The sequence below is a fragment of the Somniosus microcephalus genome, chromosome 30, assembly GCF_052327205.1.
Source record: "Somniosus microcephalus isolate GS21.2 chromosome 30, FLI_Smic_1.0, whole genome shotgun sequence".
Lineage (NCBI taxonomy): Eukaryota > Metazoa > Chordata > Chondrichthyes > Squaliformes > Somniosidae > Somniosus > Somniosus microcephalus.
The window spans coordinates 14,467,739-14,488,526 of record NC_141016.1 but is presented as its reverse complement, the minus strand read 5'-3'; the positions used below and the strand labels follow the sequence as shown (position 1 = coordinate 14,488,526).

At 44.8% G+C, this 20,788-nt stretch overlaps 1 protein-coding gene and 1 long non-coding RNA gene across 3 annotated transcripts in view; one reads left to right on the top strand and one right to left on the bottom strand.

Moving 5' to 3' along the window:
• The window catches only part of LOC147097929 (serine/threonine-protein phosphatase 2A 55 kDa regulatory subunit B alpha isoform), a 91,749-nt gene extending 71,338 nt beyond the window's left edge, over nucleotides 1-20,411 (top strand). For both annotated transcript variants that reach the window (XM_085971004.1, XM_085971005.1), the window contains 6 exons: nucleotides 4,484-4,596; nucleotides 6,346-6,523; nucleotides 8,135-8,299; nucleotides 9,676-9,845; nucleotides 16,488-16,579; nucleotides 19,292-20,411. In XM_085971004.1, coding sequence (XP_085827130.1) covers nucleotides 4,484-4,596; nucleotides 6,346-6,523; nucleotides 8,135-8,299; nucleotides 9,676-9,845; nucleotides 16,488-16,579; nucleotides 19,292-19,571 — 998 coding nt within the window. In that variant the 3' untranslated portion in view covers nucleotides 19,572-20,411. The remainder of the gene's footprint in view (nucleotides 1-4,483; nucleotides 4,597-6,345; nucleotides 6,524-8,134; nucleotides 8,300-9,675; nucleotides 9,846-16,487; nucleotides 16,580-19,291) is intronic.
• LOC147097928 (uncharacterized) overlaps nucleotides 1,594-20,788 on the bottom strand; it is a 32,351-nt gene continuing 13,156 nt past the window's right edge. The window contains exon 2 of the long non-coding RNA XR_015074244.1: nucleotides 1,594-2,377. This is a non-coding gene — a long non-coding RNA (uncharacterized LOC147097928). The remainder of the gene's footprint in view (nucleotides 2,378-20,788) is intronic.

The window sequence follows — 20,788 nt, the reverse complement described above, 5'->3', positions numbered from 1 at the left end:
AGAAGGCTGTGAGTTCAAGCCCCACTCCAGAGACCTGAGCAGAAAAGTCCAGGTTAACAGTACTGAGGGAGCACGGCACTGTCCGAGGTGTCCTCTTTTAGATGAGAACTTAAACCGAGGCCTTCTCTGCCCTCTTGGGTGGAAGTAAGATTTCATGGCACTATTTGAATAAGTGCTGGGGAGTTCTACCAGTATTGACTAAAATTTATCCCTCAAACAATATAACTGAAAACAGATTGTCTGGTCATTTGTGTCATTGCTGTTTGTGGGACCTTGCTGTGTGCAAATTGGCTGTTACGTTGCCCTACATTGCAGCAGTGACTGCACTTCAAAAATACTTAACTGGCTGTGAAGCACTTGGGGATATCCTGAGGTCATGAAAGGCGCTACATAAATGCAAGTTTGTTTTTTCTTAATTCTTGAATTTTCTCATGACGAATCACTGTGGTTGTTGATGGCTTTTCTACTTGTCTTTAGTTGAGCAAAATCACGATTTCAACTAATCAGGAAAGTATGACGCCACAGCGATACGCTCATTAAACATGTTGCCCCGGATTTTTTTGTAATAACCTTACCTGAGGCTATCAACGCTCACTGTTATTAAGTAGTAAACTGGACAGCAACTTCAGCGTCCGCACATGCGCAGTTAAACGCAGAAATCAGGAAGCTGCTGTCCGATTTGCCCTGCTCCTCCGCAAGCTTCGCTACACCGTTATCTTGTCGAGGGGCTCGGCATTCAGACACATGAAGAACGTGAGTTGCTGTACTTACCCCCTGGATACCCACTAAACACGCCAGAAAAAGTTAGGGCGTGTTCATTCAAGTGAAGCTTTAACAGCGTGATGTCTTAATTACTGCCAAACAACCTCTCTGGTACTGAAAATTAACTTTTACAAGTGTAGAGTCTCATTCCATCAAATTTTAATGATTGGAGATTTAAAAAAATGTAACTTTTTTTTAACTTTCTGTCGCTTATCTCTCTCAATCCCATCTTTCTTTCCCTCTTTCTTTCTTTTGCTTTCTGTACATGATTTTACATTGAATTAAATGTTCTAGCTTACACTTCCAGTTTAGGCTCTGTGTGCCTAGGTAAGGGTTCTTCAGTCTGATTGGTTGAAGAGACGCGCTGTTGCTGGCCATGTTCACACAGGTCCCAGATCCTCTGTACAGTTCGCCGTGCTGCTTTGACTGTGATAACTGCAAATCGCAGTGTAAAAGCCAACAGAAATTCTGTGGGCAAGTGTAAGTGTAATGAACAATGAGTGCCGTTCGTTCGCCACTGACTGCAAAGTCTGGGCAGTTTTTAGGCATATACTTGGATTATTTTGCATTCAGAGTTTTTGGTATCACTAGCACTGCACCTCCCTAAGTAAATCTGTGGATAATCTGCTTCATGGGAGGATAGTTAACAATTTACCAAAATCGGGTGTTGCCAAACCTGCATTTATAAGGAAACTCCACAGATTCATTAAAGGCAGTTTAAACTAACAGTTCATTCCATGCAGATAAAGGCTGCTGGGAGCAGATTTGCTAAACCTTTATCTCAACACATTTCACAATAATAAAGAAAATTGTGGAAATCGGAAACAACAATTTGATCCATTAGGCCTGTGTTTTTAATGGGTCTCAATCCAACCGGTGAACTTCGACAAAACTACAGTCTGTTGGCAAGGGTAGCAGAAGAGGGTTCACCTTCTCTCAGTCTGAGATTTGCTTACCTTGAATTCCCTTCCAGGTATTTGGCCTGTGTGACTATGAACAGGTTTCTGATTTCTGTAATCTAGCTAGATTAACAAAATTATTGCATATCTGCATTAGAATTCAAATTCTAATACAGATAAGAGGGGTATTTAAAAACACATCTTTAAAGGTGTCATAAATTTACAGTTATTTTCACATTGTCGAAATGTTGAGTGATTTTAAAACATTTGCCCAGGGTGGTGATTATGGTGACAGCATAAACTTGTTCCGTATGACGGGGAAAGCTTATAACGGGAGGTCTAGTTTGGCGATCCATTCGATGGCTATCAGTTCGATGGCCTCCTGAGAGATGCCGAGTGAAGAAATGAGGTGCCTCCCGCAACAGATCTCAGTGGGCAGGTTGATGTGATGTGTTCCACGGTCTGGGACTCGTGGCCGTGGTCGCACGTCGGGTCGTCGCTCACCTTCCACTTGCGGAGCAGGTGGCCGCATCGTCCATGCCCTGTGCGGATTGGGTTGAGCGCTGTCCTTCGAGGGAGGTCGAAGCCGGGGACCTCTGCTGTTGGGTCAGTGAGGACAACCTACACGTGGTCTGCCTGTGTGCGCTAGTTCACCGAGAACTTGCCAGCTCATGTCACCAAGACAACGACCAAATGCCCGACAGCAGCTACCCGGTCTGAAAAGCAGGAAAGCATCGGAACAGCATAAACTGCGAAAGTAGTTAGAAATTTATGGTAAATTTTCCCTACATTTGTGAATTGCATCAGTCCCCATAAATTTTATTTATTGCCAAGCAGTCAGTTTCTCTGCTTATTGGCACCTTCGTTTTAATCAGGAGCATGTTTGAAGCACTGGTGCTCTGCCTCTCCCTGCCCACCTGACTCTGGAGGAAGTCACAGTAACCAGGTGCTGGTCAACATGTGCCCTGCAGTTTTCAACAGAAACATGTTTCACGCGCTGATGCTTTGCATCTCCTACCAGTGTGAAGTGAATGAATTTTATTCTGGATTCTAACCCATTGTAAATTTTATCTAAACATTGTAATTGTTCTGTAATTAATTATACTGGAAAGCCAGGGCGGGTGGGGGAAGAAATGAGCTTCACTGCATTAAAAAAAAAACTTGGTGAATCCCACATAGAAACATAGAAGATAGGAGCAGGAGTAGGCCATTCGGCCCCTCGAGCCTGTTCCGCCATTTAATGAGATCATGGCTGATCATCCAAACTCAGTACCCTGTCCCTGCCTTCGCCCCATATCCCTTGATCCCTTTAGCCTTAAGAAATATATCTAACTCCTTCTTGAATATATTTAATAAGTTGGCCTCTTCTGTGGTAGAGAATTCCACAGGTTCACCACTCTCTGGGTGAAGAAATTCCTCCTCATTTCAGTCCTAAATGGCTTACCCCTTATCCTTAGACTGTGACCCCTGGTTCTGGACTCCCCCGCCATCGGGAACATCCTTCCTGCATCTAGTCTGTCTAGACCTGTTAGAATTTTATAAGTTTCAATGAGATCCCCTCTCATTCTTCTAAACTCTAGCGAACATAAGCCGAATCGACCCAATCTCTCCTCATACGTCATTCCTCCAATCACACATCAGAGTATGGTCAGCTTGCCAGGAATGGCTGTGATTTGGAAGTTACTTCTCCGGGAACTGATTCCAGACATTGGGAATCAAAAAATATGGTCTGCAGTCTTTCCTCTTACCCTACCACCCTTACTTAAATGGGAGAAGCACAGGGAGTTCTCCCTGTGTCCTGGCCACAGTTCCTCCCTCAGTCGGCTCACTGCTGTTTGTGGGATCTTGGAGTGTGCAAAATGGCTGCTGGGCTTGCCTGCATAAGTCACACAGCACTTCAAAATAATTAGTGGTACGCAAATCATTTTGAGGCATTGAGAGATGTGATCAATCCCCGTGTAAATTTAAGCAATTATTTTATTATATATACTGTAAGAGTGCAATTAACACTGCCAGGTGTTTGTCAAATACCGCAGGATGCAGTGAGGACACCCCTCTGCTGCAGTGCAGTGTTTCTGAACTAAAGAGTAAGTTGAAGAAGAAAGTGCCCCCGGATTGTTCGGAGTGGGGTGTTCACAAATTGTTCTGGAATCGTGGCCCCTGTTGCAATGAATGTGCCATGCAGCCTTGTCCCCCATCAACCGTGTCGCTGGAGCAGACTGGCAGCAATGAAGTCTGATGCGGCGGGACTCCGCAGAGATTTTTTAAAAAGGCATTCCCACTGACCTGCTGGAGGACAATGCAAACCTCTGCAATCCCAGTCCTCCTTTGACCAAAATTACCAGAAAACAGATTAACTGGTCATTCATCTCGGTGCTGTTTGTGGGATTATGCCGTGCACAGAATGCATTGCCAACAAATGGTTTGCTTGATACAGACCAAGCCCCACAGTCCTTGACGTGAGAGGAAACCGTGTTCAGAATAATTGCATCTTTTAAACGATTTTTGTTGGTCAGTATTTTAACTGAATTTTTAAGGAAATAATTTGCATTTTTCCATCTTCAGTAAATGTATTCTCTGCTAGTGTTGCTTTCAGTGCCCACTGTGCTGCAATGGACTTGATATGTCAGGTCAGTATCATTCAATGTTTCAGACAGTCACTTTGCTTATGCAGCTAGTGAACCTTGACAAGATGCCCACTTTTTACAAATGGATTCATGTTAAAAGGTCCCTCTTTGATTTTGTTCATACTGGACTCCAAACACTCGGCTACTACAATGGGCTCGTGCCACTCTGTGATGCAATTCTATTTTGTTTGTTAGATAAAACAATAAAGTTGTGGAAAATCAGCGAAAGAGACAAACGACCAGAGGGTTATAACTTGAAGGAGGAGGATGGTCGATACAGGGATCCTGCCACAGTCACTACACTTAAGGTGAGTACTCAGTATTAACTGCTTTTCAGTTTACAGAAATTCATTTTATGCATCGACAATGTTTCTTTGGTGATGTGCGAAGTCTGGAGTAAATAATTTCTTTCAACGGAAAATTCCAAGGCTCTTTATATTTGACGGGATTTTTGATGCTGTTTCAGGGTACCGGATGCTGCCTGAGCTCCGCTGTTAATACAGAGAGCCAGGGCCCAAACATGGGGGAGCTGAGCCCCATGTTAAATTAAACTAGCGGCCCCAGCCCAATGGTACAGTCAGAACAACAACAACTTGCATTTATATAATGCCTTTATTGTAAATTGTCCCACGGTGCTTTGCAGCATTATCAAATCGACCCACATGAAATATTCGAGCAGCTGACCAAAAGCTTGGTCAGAGGTAGGTTTTAAAGAGGGTCTTAGAGGAGGAAAGAGAGGCAGAGAGGTTTAGGGAGGGAATTCCAGAGCTTGGGACCCAGGCAGCTAAAGGCCAATGGTGGAGTGATTAAAATCGGGGATGTGCAAGAGGCCAGAATTAGAGGAGCGCAGAGATCTCGGCGGGTTGGAGGGCTGGAGGAGATTACAGAGTTAGGGAGGGGCGAGGCCATGGAGGGATTCGAAAACAAAGATGAGAATTTTAAAATCAAGGCGTTGCTTAACCGAGAGCCAGTGTAAGTCAGTGAACATGGGTGATGGGTGAACGGGACTTGGTGCGAGTTAGGATACGGGCAGCCGAGTTTTGGATGAGCTGAAGTTTACAGAGGGTGGAATGTGGGAGGCCAGCCAGGAATGTGTTGGAATAGTCAGTCTAGAGGTAACAAAGGCATGGATGAGGGTTTCGGCAGCATATTCTTGTCGGCCAGCTAGTTCACACTATGGTTGTGTGTTTTCTGTTTTTTATCTGGTGCTTGTGAGCAGTGTCTCGAGACTTCTGCTTTGCGTTGTATTTTGTCTGCTGTTATTTACCAGCGCATAGCTCTGTTGCTGTATGAGGATATACAAGCTTACGTCACAGAGAGAGGCATTCATACCATTGTGTCTGTGACAACTCTTTGATAGATCAATCCAAAACGAATCCCATATCTTGCCCTCTCCCCACAGGCATGTATCTTCCCCTGTTTATCCACTTTGCTGTTAAAAGATGCAATGGTCTCTGCCTCATACTCCCTGTGACAAATCATTCCACGCTCCAGTAATTCTCTGCCTACAGAAAGTTCTCGTAACTTCGCTTTCCTTGTGACATTTTAAATTGATGACCTCTCATCGCTGACTCCCCAAACACAGGACGTATTCTTTGTTTTCAAAGTCCTTTGTAATTTTGAAACTTCAAAAAAGTTTTCTGAAATGACCAGCAATGTTCCCTGTAAGCTGTGCTCAAGGGGCCGAATGGCCTAATCCTGCTCCTATCTTCTATGTTCTGCGTGGCCGGTTTCTTTTAATGCGTGGTCCCTTTAAACTTCCACACACGCGCGGTGTTTCCAATGGAGAAGCCGGTGAGCAGCCGGCGCGGGACCGCGCACGCTGCAGCTTCGAGGGAACATTGATGACCAGTACTTATTATCTTTTGTGCAGCTGGTATTAACTTTGAGAAGTGAGCACGGGGATGACCTCCGCTTGTGCCGGCGTTTGCCCTGCTCCTTCTCCCATCTCACACAAAACTTTCCAGAAAAGCTGCTTTAAAATGCTGTGCCTTGCCTCTGCTCTGTTTTCTCCCTCATTGTTCCAGGTTTAACGTTTTGTTTCTGCTCATTCCCAGGTGCCAGTATTCAAACCAATGGATTTAATGGTTGAAGCCAGCCCTCGAAGAATATTTGCTAATGCACACACATATCATATAAACTCTATTTCAGTCAATAGTGACTATGAAACTTACTTATCAGCGGATGATCTTAGGATTAACCTGTGGCATTTAGAAATCACAGACAGAAGTTTTAGTATCCTTATCTATGTGCATTTGAATTCCTTTCTGGGCAATGATTATTTTTAGCAGCGTTTGTACTGAGCCAACTTTTCTCTTCTGTACAAAGGATTGTTCCACACCTTGTTTTATAAAGATAGTTGGTCCAGGCAGTGCGTGACTGAGTTAAATAGGCCAGGAATGTCTTCAGCTCAATTCCCAGTCTGTGCTGAGATAGGTGATGATGCCAACCAGGATTTCTATACGGTCCTGCAATTTGGCCTCGTTGCCCTGGGCCGGGTAGGGAGAAATCAGCCGGAGTCGCAGCTCCTCCTCCTGGCTGTCCAGTGATCCCTGTGCATGAGTCTCGGGTGAGGATAATGGCTCTGCTGTCCCCCCCCAAGGTCAAATATCTGGACGACGTCCACTTGATTCGCGAATGAATAGCGGCCACTTGGGAAAGCGCTGGACTGGTCTGACGCCTCCGGAACTCCCATCCCAGCAGGAATGAGCACTTTCAGGAGAGGAATGGGGAAACTGTCTTTTGGGGGATAAAATTGGTCAAACGTTTATCATGCTCACTTGAAAGAGCTTCCTCCCCATCTGTCTCCTCTTCTCACCATCGCCAGCTACAAGTTGTTCATCTGAAAAGAGTGAGCTGTTGTATCTGATTTGCCACCAACTTACGCCCTCCCCATCTCCTCCACTCTGGCAGATCAGCTCATTAGAGTTTGGCAGCTCCTCCAGGGAGCTTACATGAGTCGTGCACTCGGTAATCTCCCTCTCTGGCACAGCATGTTGTACAGCAGCAAGCTGCCCGACCAGGCTGCAACAGACACAGCCTTTTTGTCGGCAGAGCATAGATGAAACCTGTTTGGCAGGTAAAGTGGGCAGTGACGTGTTTGAGTTGTTGATCTAGTCAGTTGTGGTCTTTGCGGAGTGACGCAGTTCTGGTGCAGACTTGGAGAGTGAGCTCTGAAGGATGTGAGGCAGTGAGCGAGTTGACTCCTGACTTGGGATGGGCAGTCACTGAATGAGCCAGGCTTTTGTGAGAATAGGGCAGTGGCATTTTTGGAAATGCAGTCGGAATCAAGTTTATTATTTGGATAAGACTCGATCATCCCTTAAACCTGCTACAGAATCAAGTTGCAACCAGCTAGCAGAGGCCATCCCATTGTTTTGCTTCATAAGATCCAACCATCATGAACCCATTCGAAAACCAGTTGTAAATAGTTAACGGAAACTCGAACATACTTCATTTTCACTTGCAAATTCTTAATGGTGGGTGTTGGCGACTTTGCTAGGGCAGGAGCCAGTGTGTGAAGGGGTTAATGGAAAGGGATTGAGTGATGTGGTGAGAAGGCGGGTAGGATATGGATGATCGTCTTGGGACTAATAAATAATCTTTACCTGTTCCCAATATGACCCATCACAGAGATGAATGGTACATGAAAGTTTTTGAAGATGTTTTATATTTGCGTTGCAACAAAAGGGGATCCTTTTTCTTAGCTGTAACTTAAAGAAAATGGTTTCTCGGAAAGACAGCTCGCAGATGTTAGCTGAAGGTGGCTTTTCCCATCCTCCAACCAGGTTGGCATTTTTGTCTGGCCGGTAATCCGAGTATTCTCCTTGATGGCCCGTGTCTCAGATATTGTAGATATCAAGCCTGCTAACATGGAGGAGCTGACTGAAGTGATTACAGCAGCGGAGTTCCACCCCAATCAGTGCAACACATTTGTATACAGCAGTAGCAAGGGAACCATTCGACTGTGCGACATGCGAGCAGCTGCCCTGTGTGACAAACATGCCAAATGTAAGTATACTCAGACGTTTATGCTTTAGTGAATTATATATTTAATAAATGCACCTTTTACATGGCTCGGAATCCAGTTCTTCAGTCAGAAACCAGTGGCACCGAACCAGGATTGTTTGGTAGCCACTAACATTTATGTGGCCTGCTTCAAATAGTTTGCGGGCAACCACAGGAGCCAGACTACCTGTTCGTTGGCCTGGCAGACAACAAGTGTTATTTGCTCAGAAATGTACTGTGTTTTTATTTCTATATCTTGTAGCATTACTTCAGGCTTCACTGATGGCTGAGTGGGTAAAACGTGCTGCTGGAACATAGAAACAAGGAGGGTCCCAGGTTTGATTTCTGAACTGACTGATCTAATTCTGGTGCTATAGCATTACGTCCTGTATTTCCTCAACTTCCACCTCGCAATCGTGCCAAACTGCACTGGCTCTCTATTCCCAAGTGAACTGATTTGACTATTTATATCTGAACTTTCAAATTATCCCATGGCCTAGCTCTGTCCTACCTCAGCTGTATATCTGAGTGCAGCCTCTGGCCGTGTCATTGTTTTTGCTCATTTTTCCTGCTCCACAATTGATGGCGACTCATTGCGTCACAGTGCCCCTAAACCCCATGCCAGCTCCCTCCCTCAACAAGCTCCTTAATAGCCCTTCTCTTCAGTTGCACATTTGCGCCGCCACCCCATCTCCCTCCTGCGTGGAGTTCACTTCTTCCTTCTCTTTTTGCCCTTCAAAGAACTCCAAGGTGCCTCTGTGTATGTGAGGAGCACTGTGGAAATGTAACTGGATGGAAGAGTTGTAGTTTACTTGTTGAAGCAAATTGATAAAAATGTTCAACAGCTTGTGACCCTTGTTGAGCATGAGTGAGGTGATGTGGCTGGCAAAATTCAGCAGCACCTGATTTACCAATTAATTCTGTCGATTGGCATCAAGCGTTAATTTACAAGATTTCTCGATAGTTAAGAGGGAGAACACCCAAGAGTCTAATTAGAAGTGAAAACCAAGTCCACTTCACAAGTGATAGGAACAGAGGAATTTGCAGGACAGTTAACAGCCTGCCATGTCGGTCTGAATGTCTGCAAATTATCACAGACCATTCGGTGGCTCTTTGCCTTCAGTTACTTTCCTTGCCAATTGTGATTAACAAGACAGCTTCTTCAAACATTTGTTTTGTCAAACTTGCACTAGCATTACTTGTAAAGACAGCGTGCCTTCTAGTGCTGAAGCTGACTGGTATGACTTGGATATAATTCTGCAGAATTGAAGGTGTTGAATATATTGACAATCAAGGCAACGGGTACTTAGATACTAATGAACAGAGGGGGGCTGCCTCTCTGGGTGTTAACCATCCCAAGTTTTTTATTTCTCCCACAGTGTTTGAAGAGCCTGAAGATCCCAGTAACAGGTCGTTCTTCTCAGAAATAATTTCTTCAATATCAGATGTCAAATTCAGTCACAGTGGTCGCTACATGATGACACGAGATTACCTATCGGTCAAAATCTGGGACTTAAATATGGAAAGCAGACCTGTGGAGACGTACCAGGTACGCAGGTTCCTGCCATTTTGTGTTGCGTGTTTCTCAGAGCTTGGGATACGGCTCACTTATTTGTTGTGTGAATTCTGTGGTTATCAAGGTGAGGGACATTGATTCTAGGGAACACTTTCCACTTGATGCACTCAGTATCGGTGTCGAGCGTTTCCAGGTCAGGTGTAGCACAGGTTAGATAGAGTAAAGCTCCCTCTACACTGCCCCAACAGTGCATCAGAAGAGCAGCACCTCCTGAGGCAGCGTGACATTTTTCCGTATGTCCATACCTGTCCTGTATCCTCCAAGTGAAATTGCCAGCTAGTGACGTGTGTCAGCTGTGGCTCAGTGGGTAGCACTCTCGCATCTGAGTCAGAAAGTTGTGGGTTCAAGTCCCACTCTAGAGACTTGAGCATAAAAATCTAGGCCAACACTCCAGTGCAGTGCCTTCAGATGCCATCTTTCAGATGAGACGTTAAACCGAGGCCCCGTCTGCGCGCTCAGGTGAACCGAGAAGATCCCGCGGCACTATTCCGAAGAAGAGCAGGGGAAGAGTTATCCCCGGTGCCCTGGCCAATATTTATCCCTCAATCAACATCACTGGTCATTGCTGTTGTGAGATCTTGCTGTGTGCAATTGGCTGTCACGTTTCCGACATTACAACAGTGACTACACTTCAAAAAGACAAGTACTTCATTGGCTGTAAAGCGCTTTGGGTCGTCGTGAGGTTGTGAAAGGCACTAAATAAATGGAAGTCTTTTTTTCATGGGGCACTTTGTTCTGTAAACCCATTTCCACTAGAAATTGTCCAAGCTGATTGCAGTAACTGATGGAAATGAGGGTCTAGCCTTTTGATTAAACTGCTGATTTATTCATATTAACATCTGCCACAAAACGGAAGTCTTGGTAACCCCAACTCTGCAGGGTGCGCTCGGCTGATGGTGTCAGTTCTATTTGGCGGCCCAGATGCGTGTTTTTTCACTTGCACTTGATCATTAACGTGTGGGTGCGGATGATAACATAAGAAGTAGGAGCAGGAGTAGGCCGTACGGCCCCTCGGGCCTGCTCCGCCATTCAATAGGATCATGGCTGATCCGAACCTAGACTCACGTCCACTTCCCTGCCCGCTCCCCGTAACCCCTAATTCCCTTATCAGCTAGGAAACTGTCTATCTCCGTTTTAAATTTATTTAATGTCGCAGCTTCCACAGCTCTCTGAGGTAGCAAATTCCATAGATTTACTACCCTCTGAGTGAAGAACTTTCTCCTCATCTCAGTTTTGAAAGGGCAGCCCCTTATTCTAAGATTATGCCCCCTAGTTCTAGTCTCACCCATCAGTGGAAACATCCTCCCCGCATCCACCCGATCAAGCCCCCTCACAATCTTATATGTTTCGATAAGATCGCCTCTCATTCTTCTGAATTCCAATGAGTAGAGGCCCAACCTACTCCACCTTTCCTCATACGTCAACCCCCTCATCTCCGGAATCAACCGAGTGAACCTTCTCTGAACTGCCTCGAGAGCAAGTACATCTTTTCTTAAATATGGAAACCAATGATTGTACCTCTGCTTTTTGGATGATGGTTCAATGTTCGAATAAGAAAAACTTGCACCATAAAGTGCCATGTGACTTCTCACGCTTCACATACAATAATTAATTACTTCTAGTCACTGTTACATACCCAAGCGCGGCAAACATTTTGCAAGTAGCACGATCCCACAAACAGTTGCGAGATGAATGACCAGTTAATGGGTTTTTGCTGTCATTGGTTGAGGGAGGAATCTTGTTGCACTCCCTTCCTCAAATAGTGTCTTGGGATTGTTAACATCCCCGTGATCCTTTGGAACCGGTAGACGGAGTCTCTGTTTAATGTCCAAAAGATGACTCTTCTGACATTGCAGCCACCCCTCAATATTGCACTGGCGTGTCCTCCAAATTTATTTGCTGATGTGCGGCAGTGGGGCGAGCACCTTCTGACTAAGAGGAGAGTGCCACCAGCTGAACCAAGCATAACCCGAGATGCAAGAGAACCCATCCTGCACATTAGAAAAAGGTATTAGTACGGGAAAATAATGGTGGGGTTCGGGTAGCGCTAAGAAAACCTACTGTGACTGAGTTACGCAGTAATGTCCTGCTTTGGTTCTGCAGATCTGTTGCCACTGTGAAGTTGCTGGAGCCCCACAAATGTAACTTGGTGTTGGTGCCAGCCATGGACCTGAATTTTTGGATTGATTAATGTGAAAGTTTGGTGCATATGTAACACCCCTTTCAGTGCCTGGGATATTACTGTGTGCTGCAGCTCACCGCTTTTTCTTCTGTGCTTTTCTCCCTGTTTTTGCCCTTTTATTTTTTCATTCACTCTTGTTTGAGCTAAGGGAGTGGGGAAGCATTGTATTAGGCAGCAGAGGTGATAATGAAAGGAGAAACTACATTCAGTGGAGATGAAAGAAGCAGGGACCTCTAACGCAGGGGCAGCCACTTAATTGGAAAGGATTGTTCCCAGTTATTTTGCAATGTCCAAATTTAAATGGGTTATTTGGAAGTTGCATTGGATTCTGTCTAGTCGAGAGCAGTTTCCAGCCATAATCTGAAAAACAAAACCGTTCATTTGCTTTTGGAGCACAGGCAACAAAGTGTTACAACAGGAGAAAGGGAGGAGAGCAACTTGTGAAAAGAATTCTACATAAGAACATAAGAAATAGGAGCAGGAGTAGGCCAATCGGCCCCTCGAGCCTGCTCCGCCATTCAACAAGATCATGGCTGATCTGATCCTAACTGCCAATCTACTATCACAGAACCATCTCCTGAATCTAACAGAATTAGACACACGAAATAGGAACAGGATCAGGCTACACGGCCCCTGGGCCTGCTCCGCTACCCACAGGGCCATGACCGATCCGAACCTAGACTCATGTCCAAATTCCTGCCCGCTCCCCGTAACCTTTTATTCCCTTTACTTCTAGGAAACTGTCTATTTCTGTTTTAAATTTATGTAATGATATAGCTTCTACAGCTTTTTGGGGCAGCATATTCCATGGACCTACCATCCTCTGAGTGAAGTAGTTCCTCCTCATCTCAGTTTTGAAAGAGCAGCCCCTTATTCTAAGACTATGCCCCCTAGTTCTAGTTTCATCCATCATCGGGAACATCTTCCCCGCATCCACCCGATCCAACCCCTTCACAATCATATATGTTTCAATAAGATCGCCTCTCATTCTTCTGAACTCCAATGAGTAGAGTCCCAATCTCTCACAAATCTCACAGAAACCCCACAGTGCAGATAGAGGCCATTTCGGCCCATCGAGCCTGCACCGACACATATCCCACCCGATCCCCGTAACCCCACGTATTTAATCCCCCTAACACTAAGGGTCAATTTATCATAGCCAATCAACCTAACCCGCACATCTTTGGACTCTACTCAACCTCTCCTCATATGTCCATCCCCTCATCCCTGGGATTAACCAAGTGAACCTTCTTTGTACTGACTCGAGAGCAAGTATGTCTTTTCTTAAGTATGGACACCAAAACTGTATGCAGTATTCCAGGTGCGGTCTCACCAATACCTTGTACAACTGAAGCAATACCTCCCTATTTTTATATTCTATCCCCCTAGCAATGAAAGCCAACATTCCATTGGCCTTCTTAATCACTTGCTGCACCTGCATACTAACCTTTTGAGTTTCGTGCACCAGGACCCCCAGATCCCTTTGTACTTCAGTACTTTCCAGTTTCTTGCCATTAAGATAATAACTTGCTCTACGATTTTTCCTGCCAAAGTGCATAACCTCACACTTTCCAGTATTGTATTCCATCTGCCAAATCTCTGCCCACTTAGCCTGTCTATGTCCCCTTGCAGGTTTTTTATGTCCTCCTCACTCACTACTTTCCCTCCCATCTTAGTATCATCTGCAAACTTTGATATGTTACACTCGGTCCCCTCCTCCAAATCGTTAATATAGATTGTAAAGAGTTGGGGACCCAGCACTGACCCCTGTGGAACACCACTAGTTACTGATTGCCAGTCCGAGAATGAACCATTTATCCCAACTCTCTGCTTTCTGTTAGATAGCCAATCCTCTATCCATGCCAGAATATTACCCCCAATCCTGTGATTTTTTTATCTTAAGCAATAATCTTTTGTGTGGCACCTTGTCAAATGCCTTTTGGAAGTCTAAATACACTACGTCCACTGGTTCCCCTTTATCCACCCTATATGTTACTTCCTCAAAGAACTCCAGCAAATTTGTCAAACATGACTTCCCCTTCATAAAACCATGCTGACTTTGTCCTATTAAATTATGATTATCCAAATGTCCTGTTACTGTCTCCTTAATAATGGACTCCAATATTTTACCTACCACAGATGTTAGGCTAACCGGTCTATAGTTTCCAGCCTTCTGTCTACTGCCCTTTTTAAATAAGGGCATTACATTAGCAGTTTTCCAGTCTGCCGGGACCTTTGCTGATTCCAGGGAGTTTTGGAAAATTATTACCAATGCATCCACAATCCCTACCGCCACTTCCCTCAAGACCCTAGGATGTAAGCCATCAGGTCCAGGTGATTTATCCGCCTTGAGTCCCATTATTTTACCGAGTACCACTTCTTTAGTGATTTTGATCGTGTTTAGCTCCTCCCCCCCCTATAGCCCCCTGTTTGTCCAGTGTTGGGATATTCTTAGTGTCTTCTACTGTAAAGACTGATACAAAATATTCATTCAGTGTTTTTTGCCATCTCCATATTTCCCACCATTAATTTCCTGGTCTCATCCTCTAAGGGACCAACATTTACTTTAGCCACCCTTTTTCTTTTTATATAACTATAAAAACTCTTACTATCTGTTTTTATATTTTTTGCTAATTTACTTTCATAATCTATCTTCCCTTTCTTAATCAATCTTTTTGTTACTTTTTGCTGTCTTTTAAAGTTTTCCCAATCCTCTATCCTCCCACTAGATTTGGCTACCTTATATGCCCTTGTTTTTAGTCGAATACTATCCTTAATTTCTTTACTTAGCCACAGATGGCTGTCTTTTCTTTTACACCCTTTTCTCCTCAGTGGAATATATTTTTTTTGGAAGTTGTAAAATAACTCCTTAAATGTACACCACTGATCATGTATCGTCTTACCCTTTAATCTATTTTCCCAATCCACTCTACTCAATTCCGCTCTCATACCTTCATAGTCTCCTTTATTCAAGCTTAGCACGCTTGTTTGAGATCCAACCTTCTCACCCTCTAATTGAATATGGAATTCAACCATGTTATGGTCACTCATTCCAAGGGGATCCTTTACTAGGACATTTTTAATTAATCCTGTCTCGTTACACAGGACCAGATCTAAGGTTGCTTGCCCCCTGGTCGGTTCAGTTACATACTGCTCAAGAAACCCATCCCTAATACACTCAATGAACTCATCCTCAAGGTAGCCCTGCCCAATTTGATTTGTCCAATTAATATGATAGTTAAAACCCCCCATAATTATAGATGTTCCCTTATTACAAGCCTCAACTATTTCCTGATTGATACTCCGTCCAACAGAGTTGCCACTGTTCGGAGGCCTATAGACTACGCCCACTAGTGTTTTTTTCCCCTTATTATTCCTTACCTCCACCCAAACTGTTTCATTATCCTGATCTTTTGACCCAATATCATTTCTCTGTATTACAGTGATTCCTTCCTTTATTAACATAGCCACCCCACCTCCCCTTCCTTCCTGCCTGTCCTTCCTGATCGTTAAATAACCTGGTATGTTTAATTCCCAGGCATTGTCACCCTGCAGCCATGTTTCTGTAATGGCCACAAGATCATACCCATATGTAGTTATTTGTGCCATTAACTCATCTATCTGAATGCACGTAGCATTCGTAACAAAATAGAGAACTTTCAAAGATGTTTTGTGACACTTAGTTCCTGCTTTTGCCCTTTTTATTACTTTACCTTTTACTCCATACCTTCTGCCCCTTCCCGATACGCTCTGGTTTTTAATTTCCCCACTGCTACCTAAGTCTATGACCTTCTCTGTTGTCATTTTTATTATTTGCTCTCTAGGAACCCCCCCCCCACTAGTTAGTTTAAAGCCCTCTCTACAGCCCTAGTTATATGATCCGCCAGGACTCTAGTCCCAGCACTGGCCAAGTGAAGCCCGTCCCAACGGAACAGCTCCCTCCTGCCCCAGTACTGGTGCCAGTGTCCCAGGAAGCAAAACCCATTTCTCCCACACCAGTCTTTGAGCCACACGTTTAACTATTTGTCCTAGCCAAATTCGCTCGTGGCTCAGGTAATAATCCAGAGATTATTACCCTTGAGGTTCTGTTTTTTAATTTGACCCCTAGCTGCTCATACTCCTTTAACAGAACCGGCTTCCTAGTCCTATCTACGTCGTTTGTACCAACATGGACCACGACAACTGGATCCACCCCCTCCCACTGCAATTCTAATGCTGTTTCTGTTAATACCTCCCACTCCTCTCTCGCCTATCTCACCAAAACAATCCAAATGAGGTTTCTAAATCTCACGCCTGGCTGTGTCAGTTATATTAAGTCTTATTGGTGTGTTTGAGGGTTTAAGTGACAGTCCAGATAAATAATTGTGTCCTTGTATCTTGTGTAGAATTCCAGTCCAGTATTCTGTGATGATCCTGATTGTTTGTTCTTGCAGGTGCACGAATACCTCCGAAGCAAACTCTGCTCGCTATACGAAAACGACTGTATTTTTGACAAGTTCGAATGTTGTTGGAATGGTTGTGATAGGTAAAAGCTGATTCTTCTACAATGAGATCCTCAACTGTTGATTTTCCTCTGGTTCTGTTCTTGTTGCTGCTAACACTATCTGGCCTCTATAAGGTATCATGGGACAGATGATTTCTGTATGCGTGTGTTGCAGGTACAGTTTGAACCAGTGCTTAGCACCAGCTTGCACGATGCCTTTGGGCTTGTAGCGTTACACAAGTACTTGGTCAATGTTAAATTGGCTCAAGAGGAGACGTCTGGTGATGGAAGGTTGAAACCAAGTTTGCAGACTTGGTAAACCAACACCTGAGCTCGGCAGGGCACCGCTGATGGTTGGCCAGCCAGCCGAGCTCATGAATGGAGCTTTGGGACTGAGAATCTTCCCACTTGGCTTTGGAGAACTCTGCAAACCAGTCCCCCAGTAGGTACGGTGGTTCTTTCTGTCGAGCAGTGGTTTGTGCTGTGTTCAGCTCCAGCAATACCTCTCCTGTGGTGGCTGTGACCTCTGCTGCGGAGTTCGCGCAGGTGATGAGATCGTTTCTGCTTGGTGGGTGGCGGTTGACGACTGGATTTCTACTCGGGTGACTGGGGTAGTTTCTCCACGTGTGGGGGTGCTGGGGTGGAGCCGCTGTGATTTCAGCTCAGTATTTGAGTCGGGGAGGTGGGAGGTAGCTGCCAAGATTTTTGTGGGGAGTGGATCGTCGCAAACTTGGCATAGTGGGAGATGGGGTAGTCTTGATTTCTAATTATTTTGGCGGGGGGGGCGGTGGGGTGATGTTGGGTCAATTATGATAAGACTGGTTCAGCAAATTTCTGACTGAATGCTTCAGGTACATGACTTGCGGTGCCTTATCTTGGTCACTGAGTCACTTTCCCAGCGTGCCAATATAATATGCTTCTGTTTCTGATTTCAAATGTTCTTTTAAGTCCAAGCAAAATTAATTTATTGCCAATCCAACCCCTCCTACTCCAGTGACATGCAGCGTGGCCTATATTCAGTTGGCTCACTGATTAGACTCCCACACACTCGTTTAGTTTCAGCTGCTTCACATCGTTGGCAATCAAAGGCTTAAGAACTTTGACAGCTTGAAATATTTGAACAGAAAATACTGAAAATCGCTGCGACCTGGGTGCCCATCAGTGCATTGTTTTCAGAAAGGACTTTCTAGGGATTCCTGAGGGTTTGGGGTTGTCATATCCTGTTTATTGCTGCCTGTTGTAATGTCAGTGATGTAACATGGTCACAGTGCCACTTACAGGTGCAGTATCTTTGGAATGCTCACTTTTCTTTGGTGAGATGGTGGTCATGTAGAATTTTAATTGTGCCCACTTGATCCATATGTCCAGAAGTACAATTCTGGGTTTTGTCCCCCCAGATTTGCATCGCACTAGGGTGACGTACTGATGGTGGGAATCATTTGAGGGGATGAGTTGAGTATCGCACAAGAAGTGTGTTGCTCAGTTTGCCATGTGTTTACTTATTCCCAGTCTTTCTTGTCGTGCATTAGTGCCCATACTCTAAATCTAGTACAAACATACTGCTTCCCCTTCATTAGAACTTCAGAAGCAGCCAGATCCTGTTTTTACTGAAATGTCATTGTCTAAATTTGCAAACACTCCTCTTGTTGAAAATGTTTCTCTCAAATGATGTCACCCGTTAAGAAAGCAGTGTGAGAAGCATGGCTGAGACTGCTCATGGCCTCATTGTGGGAACAGCCCAATTCAGGGGAGCAAAATGGGAAACAGCCGATGCAGCGTAAATTGGGCGACAGGACAACAAAACTTGGCGTATGGTATGTAAATACATCACTGGTTTGGTGGTGAACCATAAATGCCAAAAGGCTCCAGCTTTGGCTCAGGAGCTTTGCTGAGCTAGCACTTGGGGCACTACAGTTAGCCTCAGTACCCCAGGGCTGTGAGGGATAAAAGGCAGGCTAGGTTTCTGGGTTTTCGCTCCTGATGGCTGTCCAGTTGCTATGCATCACTGCTGTGTATAAGTAAGTGTGTGTTGGGTGAGGACAAGATCAGACTTGGCGGTGATGCCCTTTACAGTTAAATAGCATGTTGGCATGTCAACATGCACTATCTAGACTCGCACATGAAGCCTAGCCATTTGGGTAATAGAGGGTGGCCAATACCTGTTGAGCAGTGAAACCCAACAAGTCACCCCCATCTTCGAGAGAGTGACGAAAAATAAACTACAGGAAACTTTGTGCTGTCTGGCACCGACGGGACCGAGCTGTTGCCGTCCCATCAAAACTGCCGGACAAACCAGCGCTAATGTTGAAATACGGAGATTTTGAGCTCCGTATCGGGCAACAAACCCTGCAGCTTCTAAACAGTCGGCCGTACCTTGCAAGCGTCTCTGTAGCTTAGCAACAGCTTCAGCGAGACCTTGCAGAGCCTGACTGGTGGAAAAAAAAAAGCAACGAAAAGAAAAAAAACCTAACGAAACGGCTCCTGATTTTTGCCGGTGGCTCGAGCATTCCGGACAGTTAACCTCCGGATAAACCAAAGTTTCCTGTAACAGTTTTTCGAAGGGAACTATCCATTATTTCTGGGTGTTTACAAAACTGAGTGAAGTTTGAAGGCTGAAATTCCCCAGTGGCGTGTTAACAATCTTGTGCAAATGTGCCAAGTAAGCATTTCAGATTGCAGCAGCATCCCATGTGTTGGGTTATTCGAATGCCGGTGTGTTCACTTGCTAATGTTTGTATATTTTAACCCTTCCAGTGTGGTCATGACTGGGTCGTACAACAATTTCTTCAGAATGTTCGACAGAAACACAAAACGGGACATTACGCTAGAGGCCTCGAGGGAGAACAGCAAACCGCGGGCCATCCTGAAACCGCGCAGGGTGTGTTCAGGTGGCAAGAGGAAGAAGGACGAGATCAGTGTTGACAGTCTGGACTTCAACAAGAAGATCTTGCACACCGCCTGGCACCCCAAGGAAAATATCATAGCCGTAGCCACAACCAACAACCTGTATATATTCCAGGACAAAGTGAATTAAAACCAGTGCAGCGAAGAAAGAATCTGATTCCTGCCCAGTTAAGATAGCGTAGCCTTTGTATCTTGTAAGAGAGAGGCCCATCCTGGCCCCCTCCCCACCTCCTCTCTTGAATCCGTGCCATTTATAATGCACACCAGTCACGTTATCACAGTGAGTTCTTTTTGCTCCTGTCTCCCCACCCCACCCAAAGTTGCAGTCCATGGTCGCTAGTCATTTGGCGGGGAGGGAGGTTGTCTCTTCATTACAAATTATGGGCCACTACATTAGCATTTTACTACATCCAGACGTTCATTTAATCCACTCCTTTGCCTTCCATTGTGGTGAGGTCTCGAGGAAGAAGTCCTCCAGTCATGATATGGCAATGTTTTACTGTGTACCCTCATTACTGTAATGTTCTCTCTCCTCTTCCCCCACCCTCCCTTTTTATCTACATACAGCTTGTTGTTAATGCTTGTAACATTCCTCCTCTGACCTCACGGATTCCTCCTTCCGGCCCTGTTGGAGCGTAAAGGACATGACCAGGTCAGAGTCGGGTCAGTGGGTCAGGTGGTTTTTGTTGCATACAGATGTTTTAACAACCGACTGTAATATTGCTGCCCTCGCCATTTCTGGCACAAGAAAAACCGACTGAATAAAAATGATAAAAAATAGCTCCTTCATTTGGTGCTTTTCTTTTTGAAATTAACTGTAAACTGTTAAATCCCATGTACTTTTTTTTAAATGAATGCATTAAAGAGTGTGTGTCTAATAACCGGTAAGTTTTACTGATGTTTGATGTAATGGAATCTGAATCTAATATTTTCTACTCGGTGTTAATAAACTTGTGCGTTTTCAAGGGGACACCAGTGGACTTGATAAAGTCCATCTGCGTTTTTACTCTTTTTTTTCTTCCCCCCCCCCCCCCCCCCCCTCCTTTTGTTTCCTGAAGTTCTTATGTTCACGAGATGGGTGGGATGGTTAGAATCTATGATTCCTGGCCTATAACTGTAGAAATGTGGGAGTTCATTATCCATTTCTCTCTGAGGAAATTCTTTGGGCCAACCGCGCTGGCAAGATTGAGATTGGGAATTTGTTACATAAGAACATAAGTAGGAGCAGGAGTAGGCCCCGCTCCGCCATTCAATAGGATCATGGCTGATCCGAATCTAGACTCGCGTCCACTTCCCTGCCCTCTCCCCGTAACCCCTATTACAGGCGCGAGCCTATGTACCACCATT